This window comes from Pongo pygmaeus, chromosome 4, assembly GCF_028885625.2.
Source record: "Pongo pygmaeus isolate AG05252 chromosome 4, NHGRI_mPonPyg2-v2.0_pri, whole genome shotgun sequence".
Classification (NCBI taxonomy): domain Eukaryota; kingdom Metazoa; phylum Chordata; class Mammalia; order Primates; family Hominidae; genus Pongo; species Pongo pygmaeus.
In genome coordinates this window covers 43,652,213-43,676,909 of record NC_072377.2, presented here as the reverse complement: position 1 = coordinate 43,676,909, position 24,697 = coordinate 43,652,213, and the positions used below count along the sequence as shown (strand labels likewise).

At 41.7% G+C, this 24,697-nt stretch overlaps 1 protein-coding gene across 5 annotated transcripts in view; it reads right to left on the bottom strand.

The window, feature by feature from the left end:
- Nucleotides 1-24,697, bottom strand: part of NIM1K (NIM1 serine/threonine protein kinase) — an 86,380-nt gene that overhangs the window by 21,760 nt on the left and 39,923 nt on the right. For 4 of the 5 annotated variants that reach the window (XM_054486978.1, XM_054486974.2, XM_063664793.1 and 1 more), the window contains 2 exons: nt 19,319-19,449; nt 13,513-14,498 (listed from right to left, as the gene is read on the bottom strand). In XM_054486978.1, coding sequence (XP_054342953.1) covers nt 13,513-13,804 — 292 coding nt within the window. In that variant the 5' untranslated portion in view covers nt 13,805-14,498; nt 19,319-19,449. The remainder of the gene's footprint in view (nt 1-13,512; nt 14,499-19,318; nt 19,450-24,697) is intronic. The other variant, XM_054486975.2, reaches the window with a different exon arrangement.

Here is a 24,697-nt window from a genome sequence, read left to right as displayed (position 1 = left end):
GGTAGGGTGGGAGGGGGTGAGGGATTAAAAACTACGTATTGGGTACAATGTACACTACTCAGGTGTTAGGTGCACTAAAATCTCAGATTTCACCAGTATACAGTTCATCACTGTAACCAAAAACCACTTGTACCCCAAAAGTCATTGAAAAAAAATTTATAAGTAAAAATGTCCCCAATAAAAATGCATACAAGCCAGGCTCAGTGGCTCACACCTGTAATACCAACACTCTGGGAGGCCAAGGCAAGAGGATCACTTGAGCCCTGGAGTTTGAGACCAGTCTGGGCAACATAGCAGGACCCCATATCTACAAAACATTTAAAAAATTAGCCAGGCATCATGGCATGCCCCTATGGTTCCAGCTACTCCAGAGGCTGAGGTGGGAGGATCACTCAAATACAGAAAGTCAAGGTTGCAATGAGCTGTGATTGTGCCACCACATTCCAGCCTGGGTGACAAAGCAAAACCCTGCCTCAAACAAACAAAAAAAAAAGTTTACCAAAAAGACTTGTACTAGAATGTTCACATCAATATTATTCATAATAGCCCCAAACTGGAAACTAGAAACTACTCACATCATCAACAGTTGAATGGATAAATAAATTGTGGTACTACATTCATACAATGAATTACTGTATATATGGCAATGAGCATGAAACATCTAAACTACATAAAACAGTATGGATGGTAGTCACAAACTCAAAATTGGACAATTGAAGTAAGACAAAAGAATACATATTGGATGATGCCATTTATGTAAAGTTTAAAACAGTCAAAAGCAATCTATGGTATTAAAAGTCAGAACAGTGGTTACACTTCAGGATGTAGAGAATAGAACGGAGGATGACGAGCAGGTGGAGGGCAGCGCTCTGAGTACCAGAAGTGTTCTCCGTCTTGATGTTGGTGGTGCTTCCATGGGTCTTTTCAGTTTGGAAAATTCATTGAAATGAGTACTCATGATTTTTATACTTTTTTGGTATTGATATATGTTAAACATAAAAAGGTTATATGTGTGTGGTTTTTTTGGTTTTGGTTTTAAAGACAGGATCTTGCTATGTTGCCCAAGCTAGATTTGAACTCCTAGGCTCAAGCAATTCTCCCAGCTCAGTCTCCCAAGTAGCTGCGGACTATAGGCATGTGCCACCATGCCAGGCTTAAAAAAAAAAAAAGTTATAAAAAACATCACAAAAAAGCCTCTCTTGACTCCACTTCCCCCTCTAGCATTAGACCTCTTTCTCTCATTCTCTTTATAGTAAAACCCCTTTAAAGAGTTGGTCAAAACCGGGCACAGTGGCTCATGCCTGTAATACCAGCACTTTGGGAGGCCAGGGTGGGTGGATCATGACTTCAGGAGATCAAGACCACCCTGGCTAACATGGTGAAACCCCCGTCTCTGCTAAAAATACAAAAGATTAGCCAGGCATGGTGGCACGCACCTGTAGTCCCAGCTACTCGGGAGGCTGAGGCAGGAGAATCACTTGAACCCAGGAGGCAAAAGTTGCAGTGAGCTGAGATCATGCCACTGCACCCAAGCCTCGGTGACAGAGCGAGACTCCGTATCAAAAAAAAAAAAAAAGTTAGTCACTTTACTGTCTTCAATTCTCCCCTCGTTATCCTCTCTTGAACCCAAGAGATAATGCTACTAAAAATGCCCTTCTCAGGGTCACCAATGACCTCCAAATTGCTAAAATCAGTGAGCAGTTCTCAGGCTTCAATCTTCCTCTTAAAAATACCTTTTTCACTTGGTTTCTAGGACAACCCACACTCCTGGCTTTCCTCCTACTTCTTGCCACTTAAGATTCCTTAGCTGTGTCCTTTTCATCTCCCTAGCCTCCTTTTCACCTCCCTAGCCTCCTTTTCATCTTCCTGGCCTCCTTTTCAATGTTGGATACCTGAAGGCTTAGTTCTTAGACCTCTTCTCTACAATCACCTCCTTGGTGATTCCATATGCATAAATACCCTGCTCACTTGGGTGTCGTCTTAGTTTGGGTTCGGCCAGAGCCAGACTGAGGCAGAGGTTCAAGTGCAAGCAGTTTATAAGGGAGGTGATCCTAGAAAACCCTAGTAGAAGAATGGGGAAGTGAGACAAGAAAGGCAGCCCATAGAGGGTGTTATTAAACAAGTGTCCAGTGAATACGGCTAAGAGTTATGCCTGAATTTCATTGTTAGGAGAGTGAGAGAACTGGAGTATTTATACATTAACTTCTACCAGTCAGTGGTTGCTGGCCACTCCACCAGGAAGTGCATTCTGTACTTCTGGGCTACCATGCATGCAGAGTAGGCTCCAATGGCTAGAGAAAGCCCAGAGGCAGAGAGACAGAGAGACTAGCAGTTGAAGGTCAGTCCTGCAAGCGCTGAAGTGGTAAGGCCCAAGGGGGCATGGGGGAGGTACACACAACGTCTGCTCTGTAGTGTCATAAATGTGTAATAGGCATGTCAAACATAACATGTTCAAGACTGAGCTCTTTATTTCTCCTGACCCAAACCTGCTTCTCCTACAATCTCCCCCGTTTCAGTCAATGTAAACGGTTCTTGTGTTTACCTAACCTTTTGAGTATTTGACTCTTCTCTTTAATATTGCACTTTCAATCTGTTAGCAAATCTTGCTATCTTTAACCTTTTAAATACCGCCATGCTCCAGCCACTTCTCAGCATTCCACTGCTACCTTCCTAGTCCAAACCACCTTTATCTCTTGCCTGGATTAATACAATAGGCTCCTAACTGATCTCTCCTTTTCTGCCTTCTGCATCTGTTTTCAACAAGGCTGCCAGAGTGATAGTGTTAAAGCATATAAGCCAGATCATGTCACTCCCCGGTTCCCTCTGATGGCTCCTGTGAAATACCAGGAAATCTCTGGTTCCCTTTGTGAAATCCCCAGTTCCTTCTGATGGCTCCTGTAAAATCCCAGGAAAAGCCAAACTTCTTACTTTGACAAACTTGGTCCTCCACAATCTGTTCCCTGTTACTCTCTGCCCCTTCCCCTCAGCTGTTTCAAGAGTACTGCAGGCATCTCCCATCTGGACACTCTTACGCCTGCTATGCCTTCTGCTTGATGGAGTTCCCCCATGCATAGCCATTTCCCTCATTTCTTTCAGTTTAATTATCACCTCCTCAGTAAGGCTGTCCTGGCCAATTTATCTAAAAACTGTCATCCTCAATGCTTTCTATCTCCCCTCCTGCTCTTTCTTTTTTTTTTTTTTTTTTGAGACGGAGTCTGGCTCTGTCACCAGGCTGGAGTACAGTGGCATGATCTTGGCTCGCTGCAACCTCCTCTTCCTGGGTTCAAGCGATTCTCCTGCCTCAGCCTCCCGAGTAGCTGCGACTAAAGGCGCACACAACCATGCCCAGCTAATTTTCGTATTTTTAGTAGAATCGTGGTTTCACCATGTTGGCCAGGATGGTTTCCATCTCTTGATCTCGTGATCCGCCCGCCTTGGCCTCCCAAAGTGCTGGGATTACAGGCATGACCGACCGCGCCCAGCCCTCTTGTCTTTCTTATCACTTATTGCTACATAATACAATGAATATTTTACACATTTATTTTTGTCTGGCTTCCCTTTCACTAGAGTGTAAGTTCCATAAGGACAGAGATTGCTGTCTATTTTGTTCACTGCTGTATCACCAGTCTCTAGAATAGTGGCTGTTGCATGGTAGGTGCTCAACAAGTATTTGTTGAGTGAATAATCTCACTGAAGAACCCGGAGTAAGTATTATCATCATAGTGTGCACTCGATTTGCACCTGGCTTTTCACTTACTCTCATGTCCTGCCCATCTTCCATGTTACCACAGAGTCTTCATAATCATGATTTCTCATGGCTATGGAATCTTCTGTCCAGTATATATGCTTTACTTGACCATTCCTATATCATTGGATCCCATAAGTTATTACTAGTTCTCGACACTATAAATAACACGACAATGAACATTTTTTTGGTTATAGTATTTCCAATATATGATTTATATTTAGGGTGAATTCCCTAAATCACTAACTAACCATTTTTAAAGTAAGAAAACACAATTTTGAATTGCTATTTTAATGAATGTATTCAAGAGGGGGGAATCCATTTTTAAAACCAGTGAGCAGCCAGGTGCAGTGGTGCATAGCTGTCCCCCATGCTACTTAGGAAACTGAGGCAGGAGGATTGCTTAAGCCCAGAAGTTCTTGAACAGCCTGGATAACCATAGCTGAGACTTCATCTCTAGAAAAAGCAAAACAAGACAAAATCATTGGGCTATCTTTATGAAACTCTGCTACAGACTGAGTTCGTGCTCTAGCCCTGTCCTCCAGGGAGATCATAGCATACAGCACCTACCAGAAGGTGCTGCTGTGCATTGCTCCCTTGAATATTTCTTCCTCCACCACTCCTGGCTTTTCATGAGAAGTTATACTAACTTAATTCGCCAAATATTTGTCGAGTGTTTATTATTTATAACACACATGGAGGAACTTTAAGGATCAATGTGATATAATATCTGACACCAAGGAGCTTGTAACTAGGACTCCCAAGATTTTCACTACATCCCAGAGTTTGTTAAGCCTCAAATCTTTATGTATCATACTTTCTCTTGGGCTCCAAGAAAGCTGCTAGACGGATTCATTTCATGAATTCCATATACCTCCAAGTCAGTGCTTCCAAATATTTACTCTCAAATCCACTTCTCCGGTAATTATTTACTGGTAAGGCATTAAAACTGGAAACTGGGAGTCATCATCAATTCTTCCTCTCCCATGTCCCGTCCTGCTCTCACCCATACCATTGATCACAAGGTTTTCCAATATCCTAAGACATTTTTCAAATGCATCCCCTTCTCTCCATTCTCACTGCCACTTCTCCTTAGTTGAGATGAACATCATCATCCATCTGGACCATTTGACTAACATTTTTTTCTGACTTCCTTGACTCTCCTTACTTTCCAACTACAATTCACATTCCGCACTGAAATGAGATCATATTAATCACTTGCATTAATGGCTTGCTTAAAGCTCCTAAACGACTGAGCGCAGTGGCTCATGCCTGTAATCCCAGCACTTTGGGAGGCTGAGGCGGGCAGATCACGAGGTCAGGAATTCGAGACCAGCCTGGCCAAGATGGTGAAACCCCATCTCTACTAAAGATACAAAAAAAAAAAAATTGCCGAGCATGGTGGCGTGTGCCTGTAATCCCAGCTACTCAGGAGACTGAGGCAGGAGAATCGCTTGAACCCGGGAGGCAGAGGTTGCAATGAACCGAGATCACACCATTGTACTCCAGCCTGGGTGACAGGGCAAGACTCCGTCTCAAAAAAAAAAAAAAAACAAAGCTCTTCAATAGCTTTCCAATACCTAAATGACAAAATCCAGATATGCAAGAAGATTTTCCATGATCAATCCCCACCCACCTTATCTCTTTCTCATGACTCCATGGGTGCACCTCATGCTCTAGCTTTGCTGAATTACTTTTAAATCTCCAAATACTCCCCACACTGGTTCATGCTTCTATGTACTTTACATCCTATCTCTCTTTCTGGAGTTCTCTTTCCCCCTTCTCCTGTGAAATTGCTCCTCAGACCTCGAGACCCATCGCAAGCCTTTCCTGCTCAATAGATCCTTCCTGGATTCATTGGGCACAGGTAAGCACATTCTTGCTGCCTTACTCTGGAAGGCACTCATCAATTGTTTCCTGTCTGCCTCTGTTAAACTGCTGTAAGTTCCTTATCAGGCATGTGCTTACACACACACACACATACACACACACACACACATATATTTTTTATATATGTTATATACAACATATATATTTTATATACATGTTATATACAACATATATATTTTATACATGTGTTATATACAACATATATATTTTATACATGTGATATACAACATATATATTTTATACATGTGATATATAACATATATTTTATACATGTGATATATAACACATATATTTTATACATGTGTCATATAACACATATTTTATACATGTGTCATATAACACATATTTTATACATGTGTCATATAACATATATTTTATACATGTGTCATATAACACATATATTTATACATGTGTCATATAACATATATTTTATACATGTGTCATATAACATATTTTATCTATGTGTCGTATGTAACATATATTTCATGTATGTGTCGTATGTAACATATATTTCATGTATGTGTCGTATGTAACATATATTTCATGTATGTGTCGTATGTAACATATATTTCATGTATGTGTCGTATGTAACATATATTTCATGTGTGTGTCGTATGTAACATATATTTCATGTGTGTGTCGTATGTTATATATAGTTCATGTATTGTCGTATGTTATATATAGTTCATGTATGTGTCGTATGTAATATATATTTCATGTATGTGTCATATGTAATATATATTTTATGTGTGTGTCGTATGTAATATATATTTTATGTATGTGTTATCTGTAATATATATATTAAAGGAATGAAGGCCAGTCACGGTGTCTCACACCTGTAATCCCAGTGCTTTGGGAGGCTGAGGTGGGTGAATCACTTGAGCCCAGGAGGCCAAGGCAGCAGTGAGCTTTGATCGCATCACTGCACTCCAGCCTGGGCAATGAAGCAAAACTCTTCCTCAAAAGATAAAAAAAAAAAAAAAAAAGAGGAAGGAAGGAAAGAATGAATTAATAGATAAATAGATAAATAAAGTGGGAGGAAGAAAGGATCCTAGAAACATGAGACTAGAGTAGCAGAAGGAAGAAGTCAGAAAGGCAGCAACAGAAAAAAAACACCCACATCCACTGCCACTTCTTTTGTTTGTGACAACAGATGGGACATAAAATATTCAGAAGCCAAGTATATCATCTCCTATGAGAAATTTCTAATCAGCCTAAAAGGGGGCTCAAGATGACCGTCAACCTTCACTATCAGCTTGGAGAGCTCAAGGGAATTCCAAACTGTGAGCTATAAAAATAAACCCCCGCCAGCAGGGACCCATATTGGAGCCTCCTTTGTAGAGATCCAGAGCACTTGGTGCTTTGTATTTCTTTATTTTTTTTTTTTAACTTTTTAGACTACTGTCCTGGGAGGTGCTCCTGGCACTGAAACTCTCTGCTTTCCTGGGAATCTCCTCTATTATTTTATTCAAACTGTCCTTATATTCCTAGAAAGACTGATGACAATTCTGAGCAAGTTGGTTTGGTGTGGGGGCCATATTTGTACAAACTGCTATCTATTTTCCTGCCCCTTTTTGCACATACTGTCCCAGAACCAGCAGGTGAGACTGTTTCTTTGACAACAGAGCTACTCTGTAGCAGGTTGGGTATAAGGAGGGCATGTCAGTGAGGCCACACAAGGCACCCACCCACACCCACACAGCAGGAAAATGCCATGCTCTCTGAAACTCACGGGGCCAAGTATGAAGTTAATTTTGTAATACAATAGACAAGAAGTCTTTGGAACCCGAGAAGTAAGTCAGTATATAAACACCAATTATTATTCCACCTTTTTTTTTTTGTCCTTTCACATAATATCCTGTCTACAGAATTGGGCACTGTCTTGCTCCCGGCTTGTAGAAACTTCTCGGCTTAGCTAGCTAATGTCTCTATGGTGGATATGTCTGTCAATTTTCTCCCTTCTCAGAGACTTCTTTGGACCTTTGGCTCTGCTGAGACAGTAGTGGCCTACGTGACTCAAAGGGCTACAGCTCACTGACGTGGGCATGCCCTTGACTCAAAGATAGTTCATTTTCAGCTGGCTAGTAATCAAGTATATTCTTTCTCTTTAAAATTTGAACTGGAACAGAATGAAACACATGGGATGGAGATGGTCAATAACGTTGAGAGTTTATATAGATGTGGGACTGGCAACAACCATTTCTGGCCATGATATACCTTCTGATAATTAAGTGTGGAAAACCTTTTTGCAGAAAGAGGTATAAAGATCGGACAAATTCATCAAGAAAAGTAGAAATGAGAAAGCACACAGCCCCAGAGAAAGTGAAGATTGAAAGAATATCGTCTTAAGACCCGGCCCTACTTCCCTGCTGTGGGTCCATAGAATTCCCCTGTACTCAATACATGTGAGTACTCAATTCCATGCGAATTCCTGTAAACAGGTTCTAAACCTTGGGACAGCCTCTTCTGAGCCTCCATTTCCTCATTTGTAAAACATGGAAGGACTAGATGATGTCAGTGCTTCCCAAAGCGGAACCTTTAAGACTCATGAGGTTGAAATGATTTTAGGGCATGGAAACAGCCTTAAATAGCACTGAATCACAGCATAAAAACATGATTCCCATTTCAGCTCTCCTTTAATTCTCCCAATTAAGGCAAAGAGAGAGTCTGAGATTGATTGCTAGCATGTTTTAAAAATTACTTTGTTACTCGTAATTTTCCTTTAATATTTTTTAATTTGTTTGCGTTGTATTTATTTTTACCATCACCTTCTATTCATAGTAAGTGATACTGGTTTTTGTTGTTGTAATAACATTAAATGCCCTTTTGAAATAAGATTAATTAAAAAGTAAAGTTATAGCAATGGCAGCTACCATTTTGAGTGGTTACTATATGTAATGTACTTCACATATATTATTTCCAATTTCCCCAACAATTCTAAAAATCATTATCTGTATTTTACAGCTAAGGCAACTGAGGACCAAAGAGATTATTAATATGCCTAAAGTCAGAAGCCTAGTAAGTTGCTGAATGAGTATTTCAGATAAATTTGTCTGGTCCCCAAGTCCACGCTTTTCCTACTGTCCCATCCTGCTTCCTTTCTATTGGAATCTAACATCTGAACCCACACTTGTATGAAACTGCTCAAAGTTGGCCTTATGCAGTAGCCTTTGCTCAGACTGTAGCTCTGTGACCCTTCTGCAGCATTGGACACTTTTTTCTAAATTCCTCTCTCCTTGTTTGGCTTTACCCAACTTCTCTTGTAACCTTCCAAATCACATCCTCCGTCTCGATTTTTGGCCTTTCCTCGCCTATGTGTTTCATCTTTTGTCTTTCATGGTGGCTCTAGACTACTGAAAAGCAGCATTAGTCCCTATGAGATTTGAGTTACAGATAGATGTACTCTGTGAGTAAGGATTCAAAAGCTGCTCTTTTGCTGCTGTGTGTTAAAATTTTCCAATGCATGCCCTCTGACCAAGACAGCTAACTTCTAGGAATGTATGCTGAGAGAAATCATACGTATATGCAAAGAAGTATGGAAAAGAATAATCTCTGTAGCATTATAATTAACAGCAAAACTTTAGAAATGATCCAAATGTTAACCAATAGTGGCTAAGTTAAAGAATTTATGCTGCAGCTATATGTGAAACAATATGTCCTCTTTAAAAGATGAGAGTATAGATAATAAATACACATATATAGATAATATATACACATAAATAGAGATATCAAAAAATATCTATATTTAATGACATTGAAAAATCATAGTGTTCATGGAGCAACAGTGAATGATTCCATTAGCATATTTAAAACTAATCCAGCCAGGCGCGGTGGCTCATGCCTGTAATCCCAGCACTTTGGGAGGCCGAGGCGGGCGGATCACGAGGTCAGGAGATTGAGACCATCCTGGCTAACATGGTGAAACCCCGTCTCTCCTAAAAATACAAAAAATTAGCCAGGCGTGGTGATGGGTGTCTGTAGTCCCAGCTCCTTGGGAGGTTGAGGCAGGAGAACAGTGTGAACCCAGGAGGCAGAGCTTGCAGTGAGCCGAGATCACACCACTACACTCCAGCCTGGGCAACAGAACGAGACTCCGTCTCAAAAAAAAAAAAAAAAAAACTAATCCATACATAAAATGTCAACTAGGATGTAGAACTAGTTACTAAGTGTAAAAAGGTTGCTCATCACCCTTCTCCACAGTCTCCTTCAGTGACTGCATCCATTTCCACAATCTTCTCAATGCAAATCCTGGTCTGACCTCATGCCCATGTCCATGACTGGAGCATGCCCAGTAGACAGCTCCTTCTGGATGTCAGTGTTTTCACTCAACTTTTTCCCTCCAAAATCTGCTCTTTCTCCTATTCCTATTAAAGGCATCACCTGTTTTGGTTCACATAGTCAACTAAAGCAAGGTCATTGCCTTCGTCCATCCTTCCATCTTCAGTTCTACATCCAATCAGTTACCAACTGTGATGGTTTATTTTATGTGTCAAATTGACTGAACCACATAGTGCCCAGACATTTCATTAAACATTATTATGGGTGTGTCTGTGCAGGTGTTTTCTCAGTTGAAGACCTGAATAGAACAAAAACACTGAGTAAGGGCCGGGCATGGTGGCTCATGCCTGTAATCCCAGCACTTTGGGAGGCCGAGGCAGTGGATCACGAGGTCAGGAGATCGAGACCATCCCAGTTAACATGGTGAAACCCCGTCTCTACTAAAAATACAAAAAATTAGCCGGGTGTGGTGGCAGGCACCTGTAGTCCCAGCTACTCGGGAGGCTGAGGCAGGAGAATGGCGTGAACTCAGGAGGCGCAGCTTGCAGTGAGCCTAGATCTTGCCACTGCACTCCAGCCTGGGCAACAGAGCGAGACACTGTCTCAAATAAATAAATAAATAAACATAAACTAGCAGGGCAAGGTGGTGTATGTCTGTAATCCCAGCTACTCGGGATGAGGCAGGAGAATCACTTGAACCTGGAAGGCGGAGGTTGCGGTGAGCTGAGATCACGCCATTGCACTCCAGCCTGGGTGACAAGGCGAGACTCCATCTCAAAAATAATTAATTAATTAATTTTAAAAAAAAAGACTGAGCAAGTGGGAACTGCTTCTGCCTGACTGCCTTTACCTGGGACATTGGTCTTTTTTGGCCTTCAGACTCAAGCTGGACGTGGCTCTTCCTGGGTCTTGAGTCTGTTGGCTTTCAGACTGGAACTTACACCTCTGGCTCTCCTGGGCCTCCAGCTTGCTGACTGTGGATCTTGGGGGCAGTCTCCATAATTGTGTGAGCCAATTCCTTGTAAGTGTCTCTCTGTCTCTCTCTCTCTCTTTTCTATTGGTGCCGTTTCTCTGGAAAACACTGACTAACACATCAATCCTCCAGATTCTTCTCTTTGGCATCACCAGCTCATTCCACCTTTCTATTTTGACTGACATCCACCTAGCTCAGGATATTCTTCCCTGTGGCTGAACCATCACCATAGATTCCTGATAGCTCCCTGTCTCCTGTATCTCTTGCTTTTCAACCTTCATTCTCATCACTATATGGTAAACCTTCCAAAAGCCCAATTCTAATCACAAAAATTTTAAAGTCTTCATTGTAAGAAAAACAATCCAAAATCCTTGGATAACGTTCAAAATCCCCTATGACTCAGCCACAGCTAAGTTTTCCAGCCCTTTACCCTACTTCCCCTACTGTCAGGGTAAATGTACTATATGTCATTTCCCCACATTAATGCGTTTGTTCACATTCTCCTCTAACTAACCCCCTAACCCTCCTCTGTCCTATAATCACTGCCTATCCAAAATCTTATCCTTCCTTTTGAGGTGTAGCTCAAATTTGATCTTCACTTAAAGCCTTTCACCATAGTCCTAAGGTGGAAGAGTCTCTTGCCTTCCTTTAAGCTCATAGCTTTTCTCTTCTATGTTTTTCAAATTCTGGTTTGTATTATACTTATTTGTACACATCTTCTCTTCCCTTATCCTTGAGGATGAAGGCTGTATCTATTTCATCTTTATATCCCCCAAGGCCTAATATAGTGCTTCTATTGTTCACCTAAATGACTAATAAATGAATATTCTCTCAAGTGAAATGAAATGTGAAAGTTAAACGTAGCATGGAAACCTGACACAATACCTCATAATAGATTTTAAAATACAAATAATACTTAGAGTACCCATTTGTGGCAACTACCAAAAGAGTACTATTTTAAAAGCTGTCTGCAGTATGTGCAAGTTGCTGTAGGCAAATATTTCTTAGTGTTACATGTTAGTTAGAATCACCTGGAGAGTTTTCAAATACTACCCATGCCCAGTCCCACTCTAGACCAATCACATCAGAAGCTCTGAAGGTGGGTTCTAGGCACTAATTCTCTTTTAAACCTTCCCAGGTAATTCTAACGTGCAGTCAGTTGAAAACTCTGGCTGTAGGGCATGGCAGCTGCATTGATCTCAGTTTGTGTATTGGGATGGGCAGGAATGAACTTCTGATAAAGATACTTTAGTTGATCTTTGGTTGCACAAAGGCAAGGCAAGGCAAAGCTTATTAAGCAACTAACTAACATTTGTTGAGCACTTATTAATCCTTATGATACCCTATGAAGTAAGCACTGTTATTGGCTGCATTTCATAAATGAAGTATCTAAGGCTCAGACAAGTACTGTAATCTACCCAGATGAGTAAGCAGAGTAGCCAAGATGTGAAGACATGAACCCAGATACACAGGCTTCAGAGCAAGAGTATAGAAGACGTGAAACTCCAGTGACTTGGGAGTGTGTGGGTCAGTTGCAGTGGGGAGGTACATGTATGCAAACATGTGTGTGGAGCTTTTTCTATAAAGGCCAACCACAGGGATTGGAGGGGCATGGGATTGGGGGTTGGAGAAGAAAAGGAAGCAAAAGACAACTCTAATATAAGAAAAGAGGGGCCTTGGAGACATGGTGGCTGGCTGAGTCCAAGCAGAGAAAATGTCAATCAGGGACTCTCGGGAGACGGTAGAGTCCATGGGTTTTAGGACTCAGTAAATTATGCCGAGTTGTAAAGTGTTCTTTTTCTGTCTTGTAAGTCCCTTATGATAATCCCCAGACTTCTGCTAAGTTACAGGTACATTGGGGAAGTGCCCACAATGGGGTCGGAGCAGCAGAGGGGTGCTGGGCTCTCCATATGGTTTCTCCCTGAGGCCAAAGTGCTGGGCACTGCTAGTCCAGAATCTCAGAGTGTCCGGTAGCCAAGCAAATGGAGAGTGAGGAGCCAAACAATGAGAGCTAGGACAGGGTGGACTGAACAGAAAAGGTTCTGAGATCAAATCCCTTTTTCTCAAATATGACAGAAGTAGCAGCCTCTGGATGGAAGGGAAACTGGACCCTGCTATCCAGAGACAGCGCCCATCAGGAGGATCTCCTGTGCCGCACTGTGCCATTGTCACTGAGACACAAATATAAATGGAAACCATAAATATGGGCTTGGGAGATGAAGTGGCTTGGGAGATGAGGTGGCTTGGTTCCAAGCCACACTCCACTCCACTTCTCAAGGGCCTCACCGGAGAGGACAGATTCTTCTCATGTTTGAGTGGGTTTATCTGCATGGTGTGGTGGAAGGGTTTTTGGAGTCAAAAACCTCTAAGATGGAACTGAAGACACATTTACCTTCTTTGGATCTCAGTTTCTCTATCTGCAAAATGGAAAAAAAAATATTGACCTCACATGGTTACTGTGAAAATTAACTGAGAAGACCACAGAAGGTGGCTGGCACAGGATGTGGGCCTTGCAGGGGCTCTGCTGAGGTCACTTTACTTGCTTCCTTGGCCCTGGCCACCTAACCCCGCTCCTACACTAGGTCTCAATGCTGCCAGGGATGACCCTTGGGAAGTCGGATCCTACCTTTGGTTAGGGAGTGAATCCCAAGCTTCACTTGGGAGAAGTTTCCACTTCCGATTTCCCCTCGAATTCGGTAGAAGCCTATCCGTTTCCCCAGCGTGATCTCCCTCACCACCTTCTCATCCTGGGACATGTCCTGTGTCAGTTTCTCGAAGGGCGTCAGCTGGCGGGGCTGTCCCTCCTCACCCTCCTTGCTGCTCTCAGTCTGACAGCCACTTTCTACACTGTCGCGCCGATCCCACCGGGCATAGTGGGGGTTCACCAGGCCACCTCCATTCATATACACTGCAGTCATCGTCCACGGGGGCTCACGTCTCCATCTCAGCCAAGAGGCAGGTTGTGCAGGAGCAGAAGAGGCTCAGAGGGTGGGAGATGCCAACTGAGGACAGCAGGTGCCCAGGGTTCAAGAGAGTTTTCCTGAGAGCTGAGCAGCCTCCCTCTCAGCTTTAGTGACAGGAGGGCAGTGAACGTGGTAGCTGAGTCTGCCCAGCCCAGCCAGGAGCTGCTCGCCTCACTCAAGACATTTCCCACCTTCCCTCACGTTGAACTTGCAAGCTCTAGCTGTACAATTAGGCACATGTTACATACCCACTGCCCTGATGGGACTCCAGGAATTTTCTGGCCAGATGTGGAGTCTGATGCTTTGTGGTAGGTGGCTGTGCCCCAGGACAAAGGCTTCTGTTTGCTATTTCCCTTGATGGCCAGAGAATCTTGCACTCTGGTGTGTAAATGCCGCTGGGAGGCCCCCAAGTCCCTGCTGCGGGATCTCATCTCTGACCTTCATTTCATGCTTCTCTTGCTGTCAAGCCGCAGGGCGCTGGAGACCTAATAATCTGGACCTCAGGAAAGAAGAAACTTGCAAATAAGCCTTCTGGTCACACAGGCAGCCAAAGAAGGATTTAATCCCTGCAATGTCACTTTAGCCGGCCTTTATTTAGATGAACCTTCCTCTAAGCCGTGAGCTGTCTCGAAAATTTGGCTGGTTCAACCTAAGAATAGAGAGTAAGAAATTTATTAGCCTATGCTAATGTACTGTACAGGATTTGTAATGAATGTGAAACTGCTTTGTAAGCATTGATCTAAAAGTACTCCACAAATTTAAGTTATGACTCATATCAGTAGTAGATGCTTGATTACACGTGATCTAGTAAGAAGAAAAGAGTATATACACACACCTCTCAACCTACATTTTAGAAAAGCCCCTAAGATCTGTACATATTTCTAGCAAAACAATTTTTCTATTTCTTAAAGTTTAAGAAAATATGCATATTGCCTTGTGTTGCTTTAAAACCAAATTTTAAAAATAATATGATAGGAATGATGAAAGATTCTGGATTACTAATGGTTTTCAAAATTTCTCATATTTATTCAAATAATAATATTTTATCTCCTTTACTACTTCATGTTCTTGTACAACTTGTCCTATACTAGTTGCTTCCACTCTTTCTTCCTATGTCATTTTATGACAAAGGCTGATTTTTCCTCCTACATTTACTTTTTGAATTTTTCTGAGCAGGTGTCAGTTTCTAGGCCCAGCACCTTATTTTGAAGATGTGGAAAAGGAGGGTTTACAGCATTGCCAGTGATAAGAAATGCTGCCCACCTATGATGTCGTCTGGATGTTTTTTTTTCTGCACTGTCCAGCAGGAAATACTCTCTTCCTCTCTGAATTCCCACAGCACTTCGTGCATTTTCCAAAATGTTCCATCTCAATGAAGGTGGGAACTGGTTTTGACTCGTATGTATGTCCTGCTCCCCTCCTCTCTCCTTCAAAATGGAGTATAAGTTCTTACATATAGAAAGGGTTTACTAAGTAAATATGTGTTAAACTTGATTTTTGGACTTGAGCATTCCAAACCAAAAATTTGACTGAAAACATGAGAGACTGCCTTGGAAGTATGGATTTCCAACTCTGCTCAATAATATCACATTATTAAAATTAAGTATAAATAAGGCTTCCTAACCTTATACTTAAGGTTAAGTATGGGGTTGCCAAATAAACATAAATAAGGGAAGTAAACAGGAGGTTGATGCCCAGTACTGCTCCTATTTCTGGATAGGGAGAAAGGAATCTGGAAGAAGGATGACGAACAAACATAGGCTTAAAAGGGACCAGGTATCAGTAACTAAGCACATCTCTAGGTTAGAGACTGATTAGGTTGTTTTTTAAAAACATTTTTAAGATAAAGGTCCCCTTAGCAGGGTGTGGTGGTGTACCCCTTAGCAGGGTGTGGTGGTGTACCCCTTAGCAGGGTGTGGTGGTGTACCCCTTAGCAGGGTGTGGTGGTGTACCCCTTAGCAGGGTGTGGTGGTGTACCCCTTAGCAGGGTGTGGTGGTGTACCCCTTAGCAGGGTGTACACCTGTAGTCTCAGCTACACCTACAGACTGAGGTGGGAGGATGGCTTAAGCCCAGGAAGTGGAGGTTGCAGTAAGCTGAGAGAGATCAAGCCACTGTACTCCAGCCTGGGTGACAATGCCGGACCCTGTCTCAAAAAAACAAAACAAAGCAAACGAACAAAAAAGGTAAAGGTTCTTAATTAGAGTGAAGAAAATCTAAGTCATTGATTCTTCTTCCTTTTCTTTACCCACCTCTACCTCCCAAAGTGCTGGAATTACAGGTGTGAACCACTATACTCAGCCAAAATCACTGATTCTTAATCATCATGGGGTCACAGACTCCTTTGAGATGCTAACAAAACCTATGACTTTATCCCCAGGAGGAAAAAAAAAAACCCTCACCCATACAATTTGCATCCAATTTTAAGATGACATTCTGAAACCCGTCAGATTAAGAATCTCTGTGAAGGTCAAGTGGCACTAGATCTCCCCAGATTCCTGGCAGAAAAATACCATGCAGCTTATGACAGACTAGAATGAAGCAGTAATTCTGCAAGAAACTTTAGCTTAACCTAAGGAAAAATAAAATATAGATTTTCCATAGAATGCAGTACTTGATCACTTTGATCACTTTGTGTTCTAACAGACTCTCTGAAGAACTTACTGGCTCTGTGTCCTCATTACTGTGCTGTCCTTGTCACTAATGTACTTGGGCCACAACTACATCAGCACCAGGAGGGCGCCGGGCACAGTGGCTCACGCCTGTAATCCCAACACTTTGGGAGGCTGAGGCGGGTGGATCACCTGAGGTTAGGAGTTTGAGACCAGCCTGGCCAACATGGTGAAACTCCATCTCTACTAAAAATATAAAAACTAGCCAAGCATGGTGGCGCACACCTTTAATCCCAGCTACTTGGGAGGCTGAGGCAGGAGAATTGTTTGAACCCAGGAGGCAGGAGAATTGTTTGAACCCAGGAGGCAGAGGTTGCAGTGAGCTGAGATCACGCCATTGCACTCCAGCATGGGCAACAAGAGTGAAACTCCGTCTGAAAAAAAAAAAAAAAAAAAGCACCAGGTGGGCAGGAACCTGTGCTTTACTCTTCCCTCTGTCTCTGGGAGTTCTGCGCAGTAGTTGATAAAAGTTTGTTGAAGAAGGAATAAACTAATTTACCAATTAATCCACCATTACACTTAGGTAAGATTTAGTAGAGGTAAATATTTTTGTTTTTTAACTACTAACACTATCCTAGAATTTAACCATCTCAGTTTATTTCAGTCCACATTTCTAAGATTTGGGCTACCCTTTACTAGCTATTAGAATTCCTGGCCCCATCTTCTTGTGGAGGTAAAAGCTTAGTCCAAAGTCCATCATCCCCCTGAGAATTGTGACAGAACTGCTTAGAAATGCAAGTCTCCCCCATCCCTGCCCCTTCAAAAGAATCAGCTCCCCACAGGCACCAGGCCTCCTTCCTCCCTCTGCACCTGCTCCCCTCCATCTCCTGCCCAGCTGCTGCTTCAGGGCTTGTTCTCTGCTTTCCTGTTCTCCAACTCTCCTGATTTGGGCTCTATATCCTGAGCTCTATTCAGGCCCTGGAATCTACAGTAGAGTTTGAGACTTCAGGTGCCTCCCAGGAATTCCTCTCCCTCCCTTCCCAATTCAACAGAGAGGGAGGGCACAGATACAATTGCCAAATACAATCAGTCTCTGTCTTGAATTACCTGCCCTAACACCTACAAATGAAACTTCTTGCAAAACAGTCTTGAACCAATTGTCTTGCCTTAGTGGTGGAGGAGACAGTTAATCTTCCATTTAGATCAGATAAAGTGTTTTTGTTACACTTTTACAAATGTTGCTAAGGTTTGCATTGAGGATGAATTGCAACTTGGGACAGCTAGCAAGCCAACTGGGGGAAAAGCCAAACCCCTATCTCACTCCTACTTCAAAATAAGTTTCAAAGAAATCATCTAAGTAAAATAAACAAAATCATGAAATACTAGAAAAAAATCAGAAATTTTTTTATGATCTCAGCGAAGGCCATTAAAGAAAACATTGAATTTGACCACATAAAACTGTAATTTTCTGTTTGCCCAAAAGTATCATAAACAGACAGGCAAAAATCAAATGATAACCTGATAGGGAAAACTTTCCAACAAATATAATAAACAAATAAAAAATAAACAATTTTCCAAGTAAAGAATTTTACAAATTGATTTTTAAAATACCAATATCCAGCCAGGCGCGGTGGCTCACTCCTGTAATCCCAGCACTTTGGGAGGCTGAGGTGGGGGATCACGAGGTCAAGAGATCGAGATCCTCTTGGCCAACATGGTGAAACCTCGTCTCTACTGAAAATACAAAATATTAGCTGGGCGTGGTGGTGCACACCTGTAGTCCCAGCTACTCAGGAGGCTGAGGCAAGAGAATCACTTGAACCCAGGAGGCGGAGGCGAGACAGTGCCGAGTGCCGAGATAGCACAACTGCACTCCAGCCTAAAGGCAGAGCGAGACTCTGTCTCAAAAAAAAAAAAAAGAAAAAGAAAAGAAAAATGCCAATATCCTCCCAAAAAAGAAAAATGATAAAGAACATGAGCAGACATTTCACAGAAAATACAAATGACTCCATAATATATAAAAATGTACTCAACCTTACTTATAATTAAAGAAATACCCATAAACCACACTAAAATTAGATTTTTCACATATTAAATTTGAAAGCTGCAAAAAAAATTTTGATAGTGCAATGGTGAGAGATAGTATGGGGAAACAGGAATTTTCATTCATTGTTACTGAAAGTATAAATCGGTACAATTGCTTGGAAGGTAATTTGGCTGTAACTATTAATTACAAGTGTATGTGTTCTTTGCTTCAACAATTCTACTTCTAGAATTTCTCTTTGCACACATGTGCAAAGATGTGTATTTCCAACATAAAGATGGATGTGGAAAAGAATGAGTTACAGTACTCAAGATATACTGTTAAGAGGTGGGAAGAGTGTTTATAAAGTGATAATCAGGAGTGTAAGAAAGGGCCGATCATGGTGGCTCATGTCTGTAATACCAGCACTTTGGGAGGCTGAGGTGGGTGGATCATTTGAGGTCAGGAGTTCGAGACCAGCCTGACCAACATGGTGAAACCCCATTTCTACTAAAAATACAAAGAAATCAGCCAGGCATGGTGGCACACACCTGTAATCCCAGCTACTGAGGCAGGAGAATCGCTTGAGCCCAGGAGGCAGAGGTTGCCGTGAGCCAAGATCATGCCACTGCACTCCAGCCTGGGCAATAGAATGAGAATCCATCTCAAAAAAAAAAAAAAAGTGTAAGAAAGAGGAGGGAATCCCTAAAAACAGGTAGAGTTATTGCATCTGGTGAAGGGACTTGTTGGACAGGGGAATGGAGTGGAAAAAAAGGTATACTTTTTACTGCTTACTTTTTCATATGATTTACATTTTTTCATGTGCGTATATTTACCTTTAAAAAGAAAATAGGCTGGTTGTGGTAGCTCACACCTATGATCCCAGCACTTTGGAAGACCGAGACGGGTGGACGGTTTGAGTCCAGGAGCTCAAGACCAGCCTAGGCAACACAGTGAGACTCCATCTCTACAAAAAATAAAATAAAGAAAATTAGCTGAGTGGCACACACTTGTAGTCCCAGCTACTCAGGAGGCCAAAGTGGGAGAATCACTTGAACCTGGGAAGTCGAGGCTGCAATGAGCCAAGATCACCCCACTGCACTTCAGCCTAGGCAACAGAGCAAGACTCTGTCTCAAAGAAGAAAGAAAAAGGAAACAATTTAAAATATTTAATGTGTTGCCACCTTACATAGTTGGTGTACAATAAGTTTGCTTTACTTTTGGTTACACAGGGAAATTATCATACCTGATTCTCTAATATCTTATGGATTGCTTTTAAAATAAAAAGATAATTCAGGACTTCTGGTGAAATATGGAGAATTTAATGATCTCATTTATTTCTACTTTATTCCAAAAAACAAAAAACCTCAAAATGACAAAATAAGAGGAGGAAAGGTACAAACCCATGAGGATAAAAAGAATTAGAGTGGAGGCCAGGCATGGTGGATCACCTGAGGTCAGGAGTTCAAGACCAGCCTGGCCAACATGATGAAACCCCGTCTCTACTAAAAATACAAAAAATTAGCCAAGCATGTGGCGCATGCCTGTAATCCCAGCTACTTGGGAGGCTGAGGCAGGAGAATCACTTGAACTCGGGAGACGGCGGTTGTAGTGAGCCAAGATCGTGCCATTGTACTCCAGCCTGGGAAACAAGAGTGAAATTCCATCTCAAAAAAGCAGGTGCGGTGGTTCATGCCTATAATCCCAACACTTTGGGAGGCCAGGGCAGGCGGATCATGAGGTCAGGAGTTCGAGACCAGCCTGGCCAACATAGTGAAACCCCAACTCTACTAAAAATACAAAAAAATTAGCCCGGCATGGTGGCGGGCACCTGTAATTCTAGCTACTCAGAAGGCTGAGGCAGGAGAATCACTTGAACCCGGGAAGCGCAGATTGTAGTGAGTCAAGATTGTGCCATTGCACTCCAGCGTGGGCAACAACAGTGAAACTCCAACTTAAATAAATAAATAAATAAAAATAAGGGAAGGGATAGCAGCAGAGAAATGTCAATACATTTTTGGGGAGATGGAGAGATGGAAAGAAAATTAGTGATAAGCAACTTTGCAAAGACAAGGAAGAAACTGCAACCTAAATTCCTACATAAGGGCATGCCAATGAGATTCACCTTTCTGAGTGCTCAAAAAGGCTTCAAACTATAAGAGACCAAGTACCTCAAAGGTTAGAGGAATAAAGCAGTATCAAAATCATGGAAACTGAAGTTAGAGCAGTGAGACCCCACCCCCCGCCCCCGCCAACCTTTCCCTCCTCAAAGATAGGTTGTTACTTTCTCTACCCCACCCCAGCTCAGGAACACAAGGCACAGGACAGAGGATTAGGTAAAAGTCTGTGTTGTAGAATCCCTCATTCTCTTCTCCTTGCACTCTCAGTTCCCAGAATGGAGGAAAATAAGCATAAAAACCTCCAGGTTGGCTACTCCTCTTTTGGATAGACTAACTCAAGAGAAAAGACTTTCTGAAACCTACATTTGAAAGTTCTCCATCAAGAAAGCCACACAGCCATCTACCGCACAATCCTCCAAGGGCCAGTTTCATGCACACGCAGGGAGCTTCCAACCAAGTTTCAGTGCCTTCTGCTTAGAATGAATGACTGAATAAATGTTCAGTCAAGAGGCATGAGACATCTGAGGAAAGGCTCCAAAATGAAAGAAAGAAACCATGCTCAACCTAAACAACAACCTCTACAACAAAAAGGAACTTGAAGGAAACGGAGAGCCATGAGGAAGCAGAAGATAAAAGATAAGGTATTGGATCCATAAAACCAGAACAAATGCTAAATACAAAAAAAAATTTTTTAAAGACAATTCAGACAACAAGAAAGAGCTGTCTTGGAAATTAAAGAATTAAATTGGCTGTGTGTGGTGGCTCACGCCTGTAATCCCAGCACTTTGGGAGGCCGAAGGTGGGTGGATCATGAGGTCAGGAGATCAAGACCATCCTGGCTAACACAGTGAAACCCCATCTCTACTAAAAATACAAAAAATTAGCCGGGCATGGTGGCAGGCGCCTGTAGTCCCAGCTACTAGGGAGGCTGAGGCAGGAGAATGGCGTGAACCCGGGAGGCAGAGCTTGCAGTGAGCCGAGATCGTACCACTGCACTCCAGCCTGGGCGACAGAGCGAGACTCCGTCTCAAAAAAAAAAAAAAAAATTAAATTGAAGAATTGTGAAAGAAAAATCTAGAAGAGATAAGCAATATAGAAGACACGAAAACTGGGTAATCAATTCAGAAAGTCCAACATCTAATTATTAGAATTTCCCGTTACACTATTATGCTCCCAATAAAGTAAAACATATGGTTTCTGTTGTACCTGAATTGCCAGCAAATCTCAGAAATTTAAAAAACAGTACAGTGAGAAAAAACTCTGAATTCTTACATATTCTAATGGAATAAAAAGGTAGAAGGAAAAAATCTAAAAGAAAAGATAAATCCCGTTTGGGTGTGTGTATCTATAGGTATTTAAATATTCATTTTTATTTTGCATAATTTTTTCCTAGAGATTTTCCTTAGAAATCTAGAAATAGGAGTTCTGAAGCACAGGTTGTGGGGTTGCTCTAAATAGTATATATTTTTGACTACTTTCTAGTAGAGTCCAAAACATCAAGCTTCATGATGTCGAAAGCTAAGCAAATAATGGAAGTGATCACATACCTAATTAAAAACAAAATTTCAGATGTAAGTGAGTTTTTTGTTGTTGTTCTTTTGCCTTTTGCCCTTTAGATTTTAATCGATTTTTATGGACATTAATGAGAGCTTAGAAACTCAACCAGACAAAATTATGGAGTCACATCACTGCAGATCAAAGCCTCTGGAGGAGGTAGAATGGTCCTTAATTATTAGCTTGCTGTTGCTATATATCAATGCATTAAATAAGATGAAAGAAAACAGAGCTTACTTGGTAACTCATTTTCTTGACTTATAACCCACTGTGAAAATAATGTCAATGAAAACTATCTCACCTTTGTTCTGTCTGAGTTTAACTTACAAAACTTCTGGGCGAGGCTCTTAGGCAACCTTTTCATTGGTTGGCAAGGCCAGGCATTGGTTTCCTTAAAAGAAAAGCTGGGTTTTCTCTATGTGTGGCAACAAGGTTCAAGACAGTTAGTCCTCAGTTATAATCCTTCTCGGGCAGGTGCACCCTCAGGGAGAATAATTAGAAAATTCATCTCATTTGAAAGTTTATTTTACCATTTTGAAATCATTTGCATTATCTTTGCTTTTAGCTCAGCTCTTTATTTCTCAGCACACATGTCAAGATCCCCATGCAGTGCAATGGGGGAAATTCCAAAGCAAATGGAAAAGCAGTCAGTATGGGCTGGTTTCTAGGACAGCAGTTCTGCTCTGTGACACCACCTCTCCCCTACTTGGTCTCAGAAAGAGGCTACTCAGCCCAGGTCTACCCTCATCCAGTTCACACCCACCATCCAGGGACAGACCATCCAGTCTGATGAGTTTACATCAGCTCTTCCCATATATACTTCTACCACACTTGAGGTTCCCTTTGCCATCAACGCCACAGACTCAAACGCCTAGAACAGTGCAGGAGTTCTACGTCAGTGACCAAGTGCAGTGCCTATGCCTGGTGTGGTGAGGCAGCCCTTGCTCAGCTCCAGCCAGGGCAGCCATGCCAGAATGCAGGTTTACTTTTGCCAGATCTTATAATTCTTGAAAAGAAACTGGCAATTAAGAATTTTTTGGTAAACTCTCTCAATTTTTTATTTTTTAGTTGTTTTTTTATTTAGAGGCAGGGTCTCACTATGTTGTCCAGGCTGGTCTTGAACTCTTGGCCTCAAGAAATCCTGCCTCAACCTCCCTACAGCTAGGATTACAGGTGCAATCCACCCACCATGCCTGGCAAGTCCATTTTTTTTTTAATGTTTATGTTTTTTGGTGGTTTTTAAATTTTGTTTTGTTTTTTGTTTGACACAGGATTTCACTCTCACCCAAGCTGGAGTGCAGTAGTGCAATCGCAGCTCACTGCAGCCTTGACATCCCATTGCTCAGGTGTTTCTCCCACCTCAGCCTCCTGAGTAGCTGGGACTACTCGTACACACCACCATGCCTGGTTATTTTTTGTAAAGACAAGGTTTTGCCATTTTGCCCAGGCTGGTCTGCAACTCCTGGTCTCAAGTAAACCACCTTCCTTGGCCTCCCAAAGTGGCTGGGATTACAGGCATGAACAACTATGCCCATCAACTCTCAACTTTTAAAGTATAGATTAACTACTTTTAAAACACTGGCCAAGTGAAACTGAAGTGTCAGGCTGGATTTGGCCTCCAGGTTGGCCATTTCCAGGCTCTGTTCTAGGTTTCATGGGAGAATTATCCAAAAAAAAAAAGATGGGGAGGGAATAGTTCATAGGTCCATAGTCAAATACATCTGGAAATGCTGCACATTATACCCCTCTTAGATATTTGCATTAGTACCTTACAGTCTTGTAGTTTTAAAACCACACACACAAACAAATGTCCGTTTAATTCAGTGGTCCCCAAGTTTATTTAACCATCTAATTCATCCTTACTGAATACATTTTTGTCATTGACATTTTCCTTATGACTCTAACCTCAGAGGTGGACAAAGCTGTCAAGTATCTGTAAGAATTTAGGTCCCAACAGGAAGATTATGAAAACGATTCAGTATAGAATGAAACAGAAAATAGATAGTTGAGTTTAATCCACCAATGCAGCAGATGAGGTGGGAGCTACCCATCTGTGGGGTCTGGGATGACACAGTAGTAGCTTGACAATTGAGTATCTCTTAATCTTGGGAAGATTTAGTGTTAAAAACAAAAATGCTTAAGAGACTCAAGCCCTCCAATATTAATATTTTTGTCTTATGAACTTGTATGAAATTGGTATTTCAATGTACTTGTTATGTGAAGAGAATTTGGCATAATAAAGTAACAAAATAGTTTTGTGACTAATTTAAAATGAAGAATTGGATAATTAATTTAGATTTGTGATTTTAAGTTGAATTTTTATTGTTTTAAAATAGCACTGAATGAAATGTATTTAAAAGAGCTTAAGGTTCACCCTTGACTATATGTTTAAATCATTATATTTGTAAGAATTACTAGTATTCTGGAAGCATTTTTGTTATCAAATAAAGTTTTTTCAAAGGAAATGAAACCTCCCTCTCCCCCTCCCCCTCCCTCTCCCCCTCCCCCTCCCTCTCCCGTCTCCCTCTCCCGTCTCCCTCT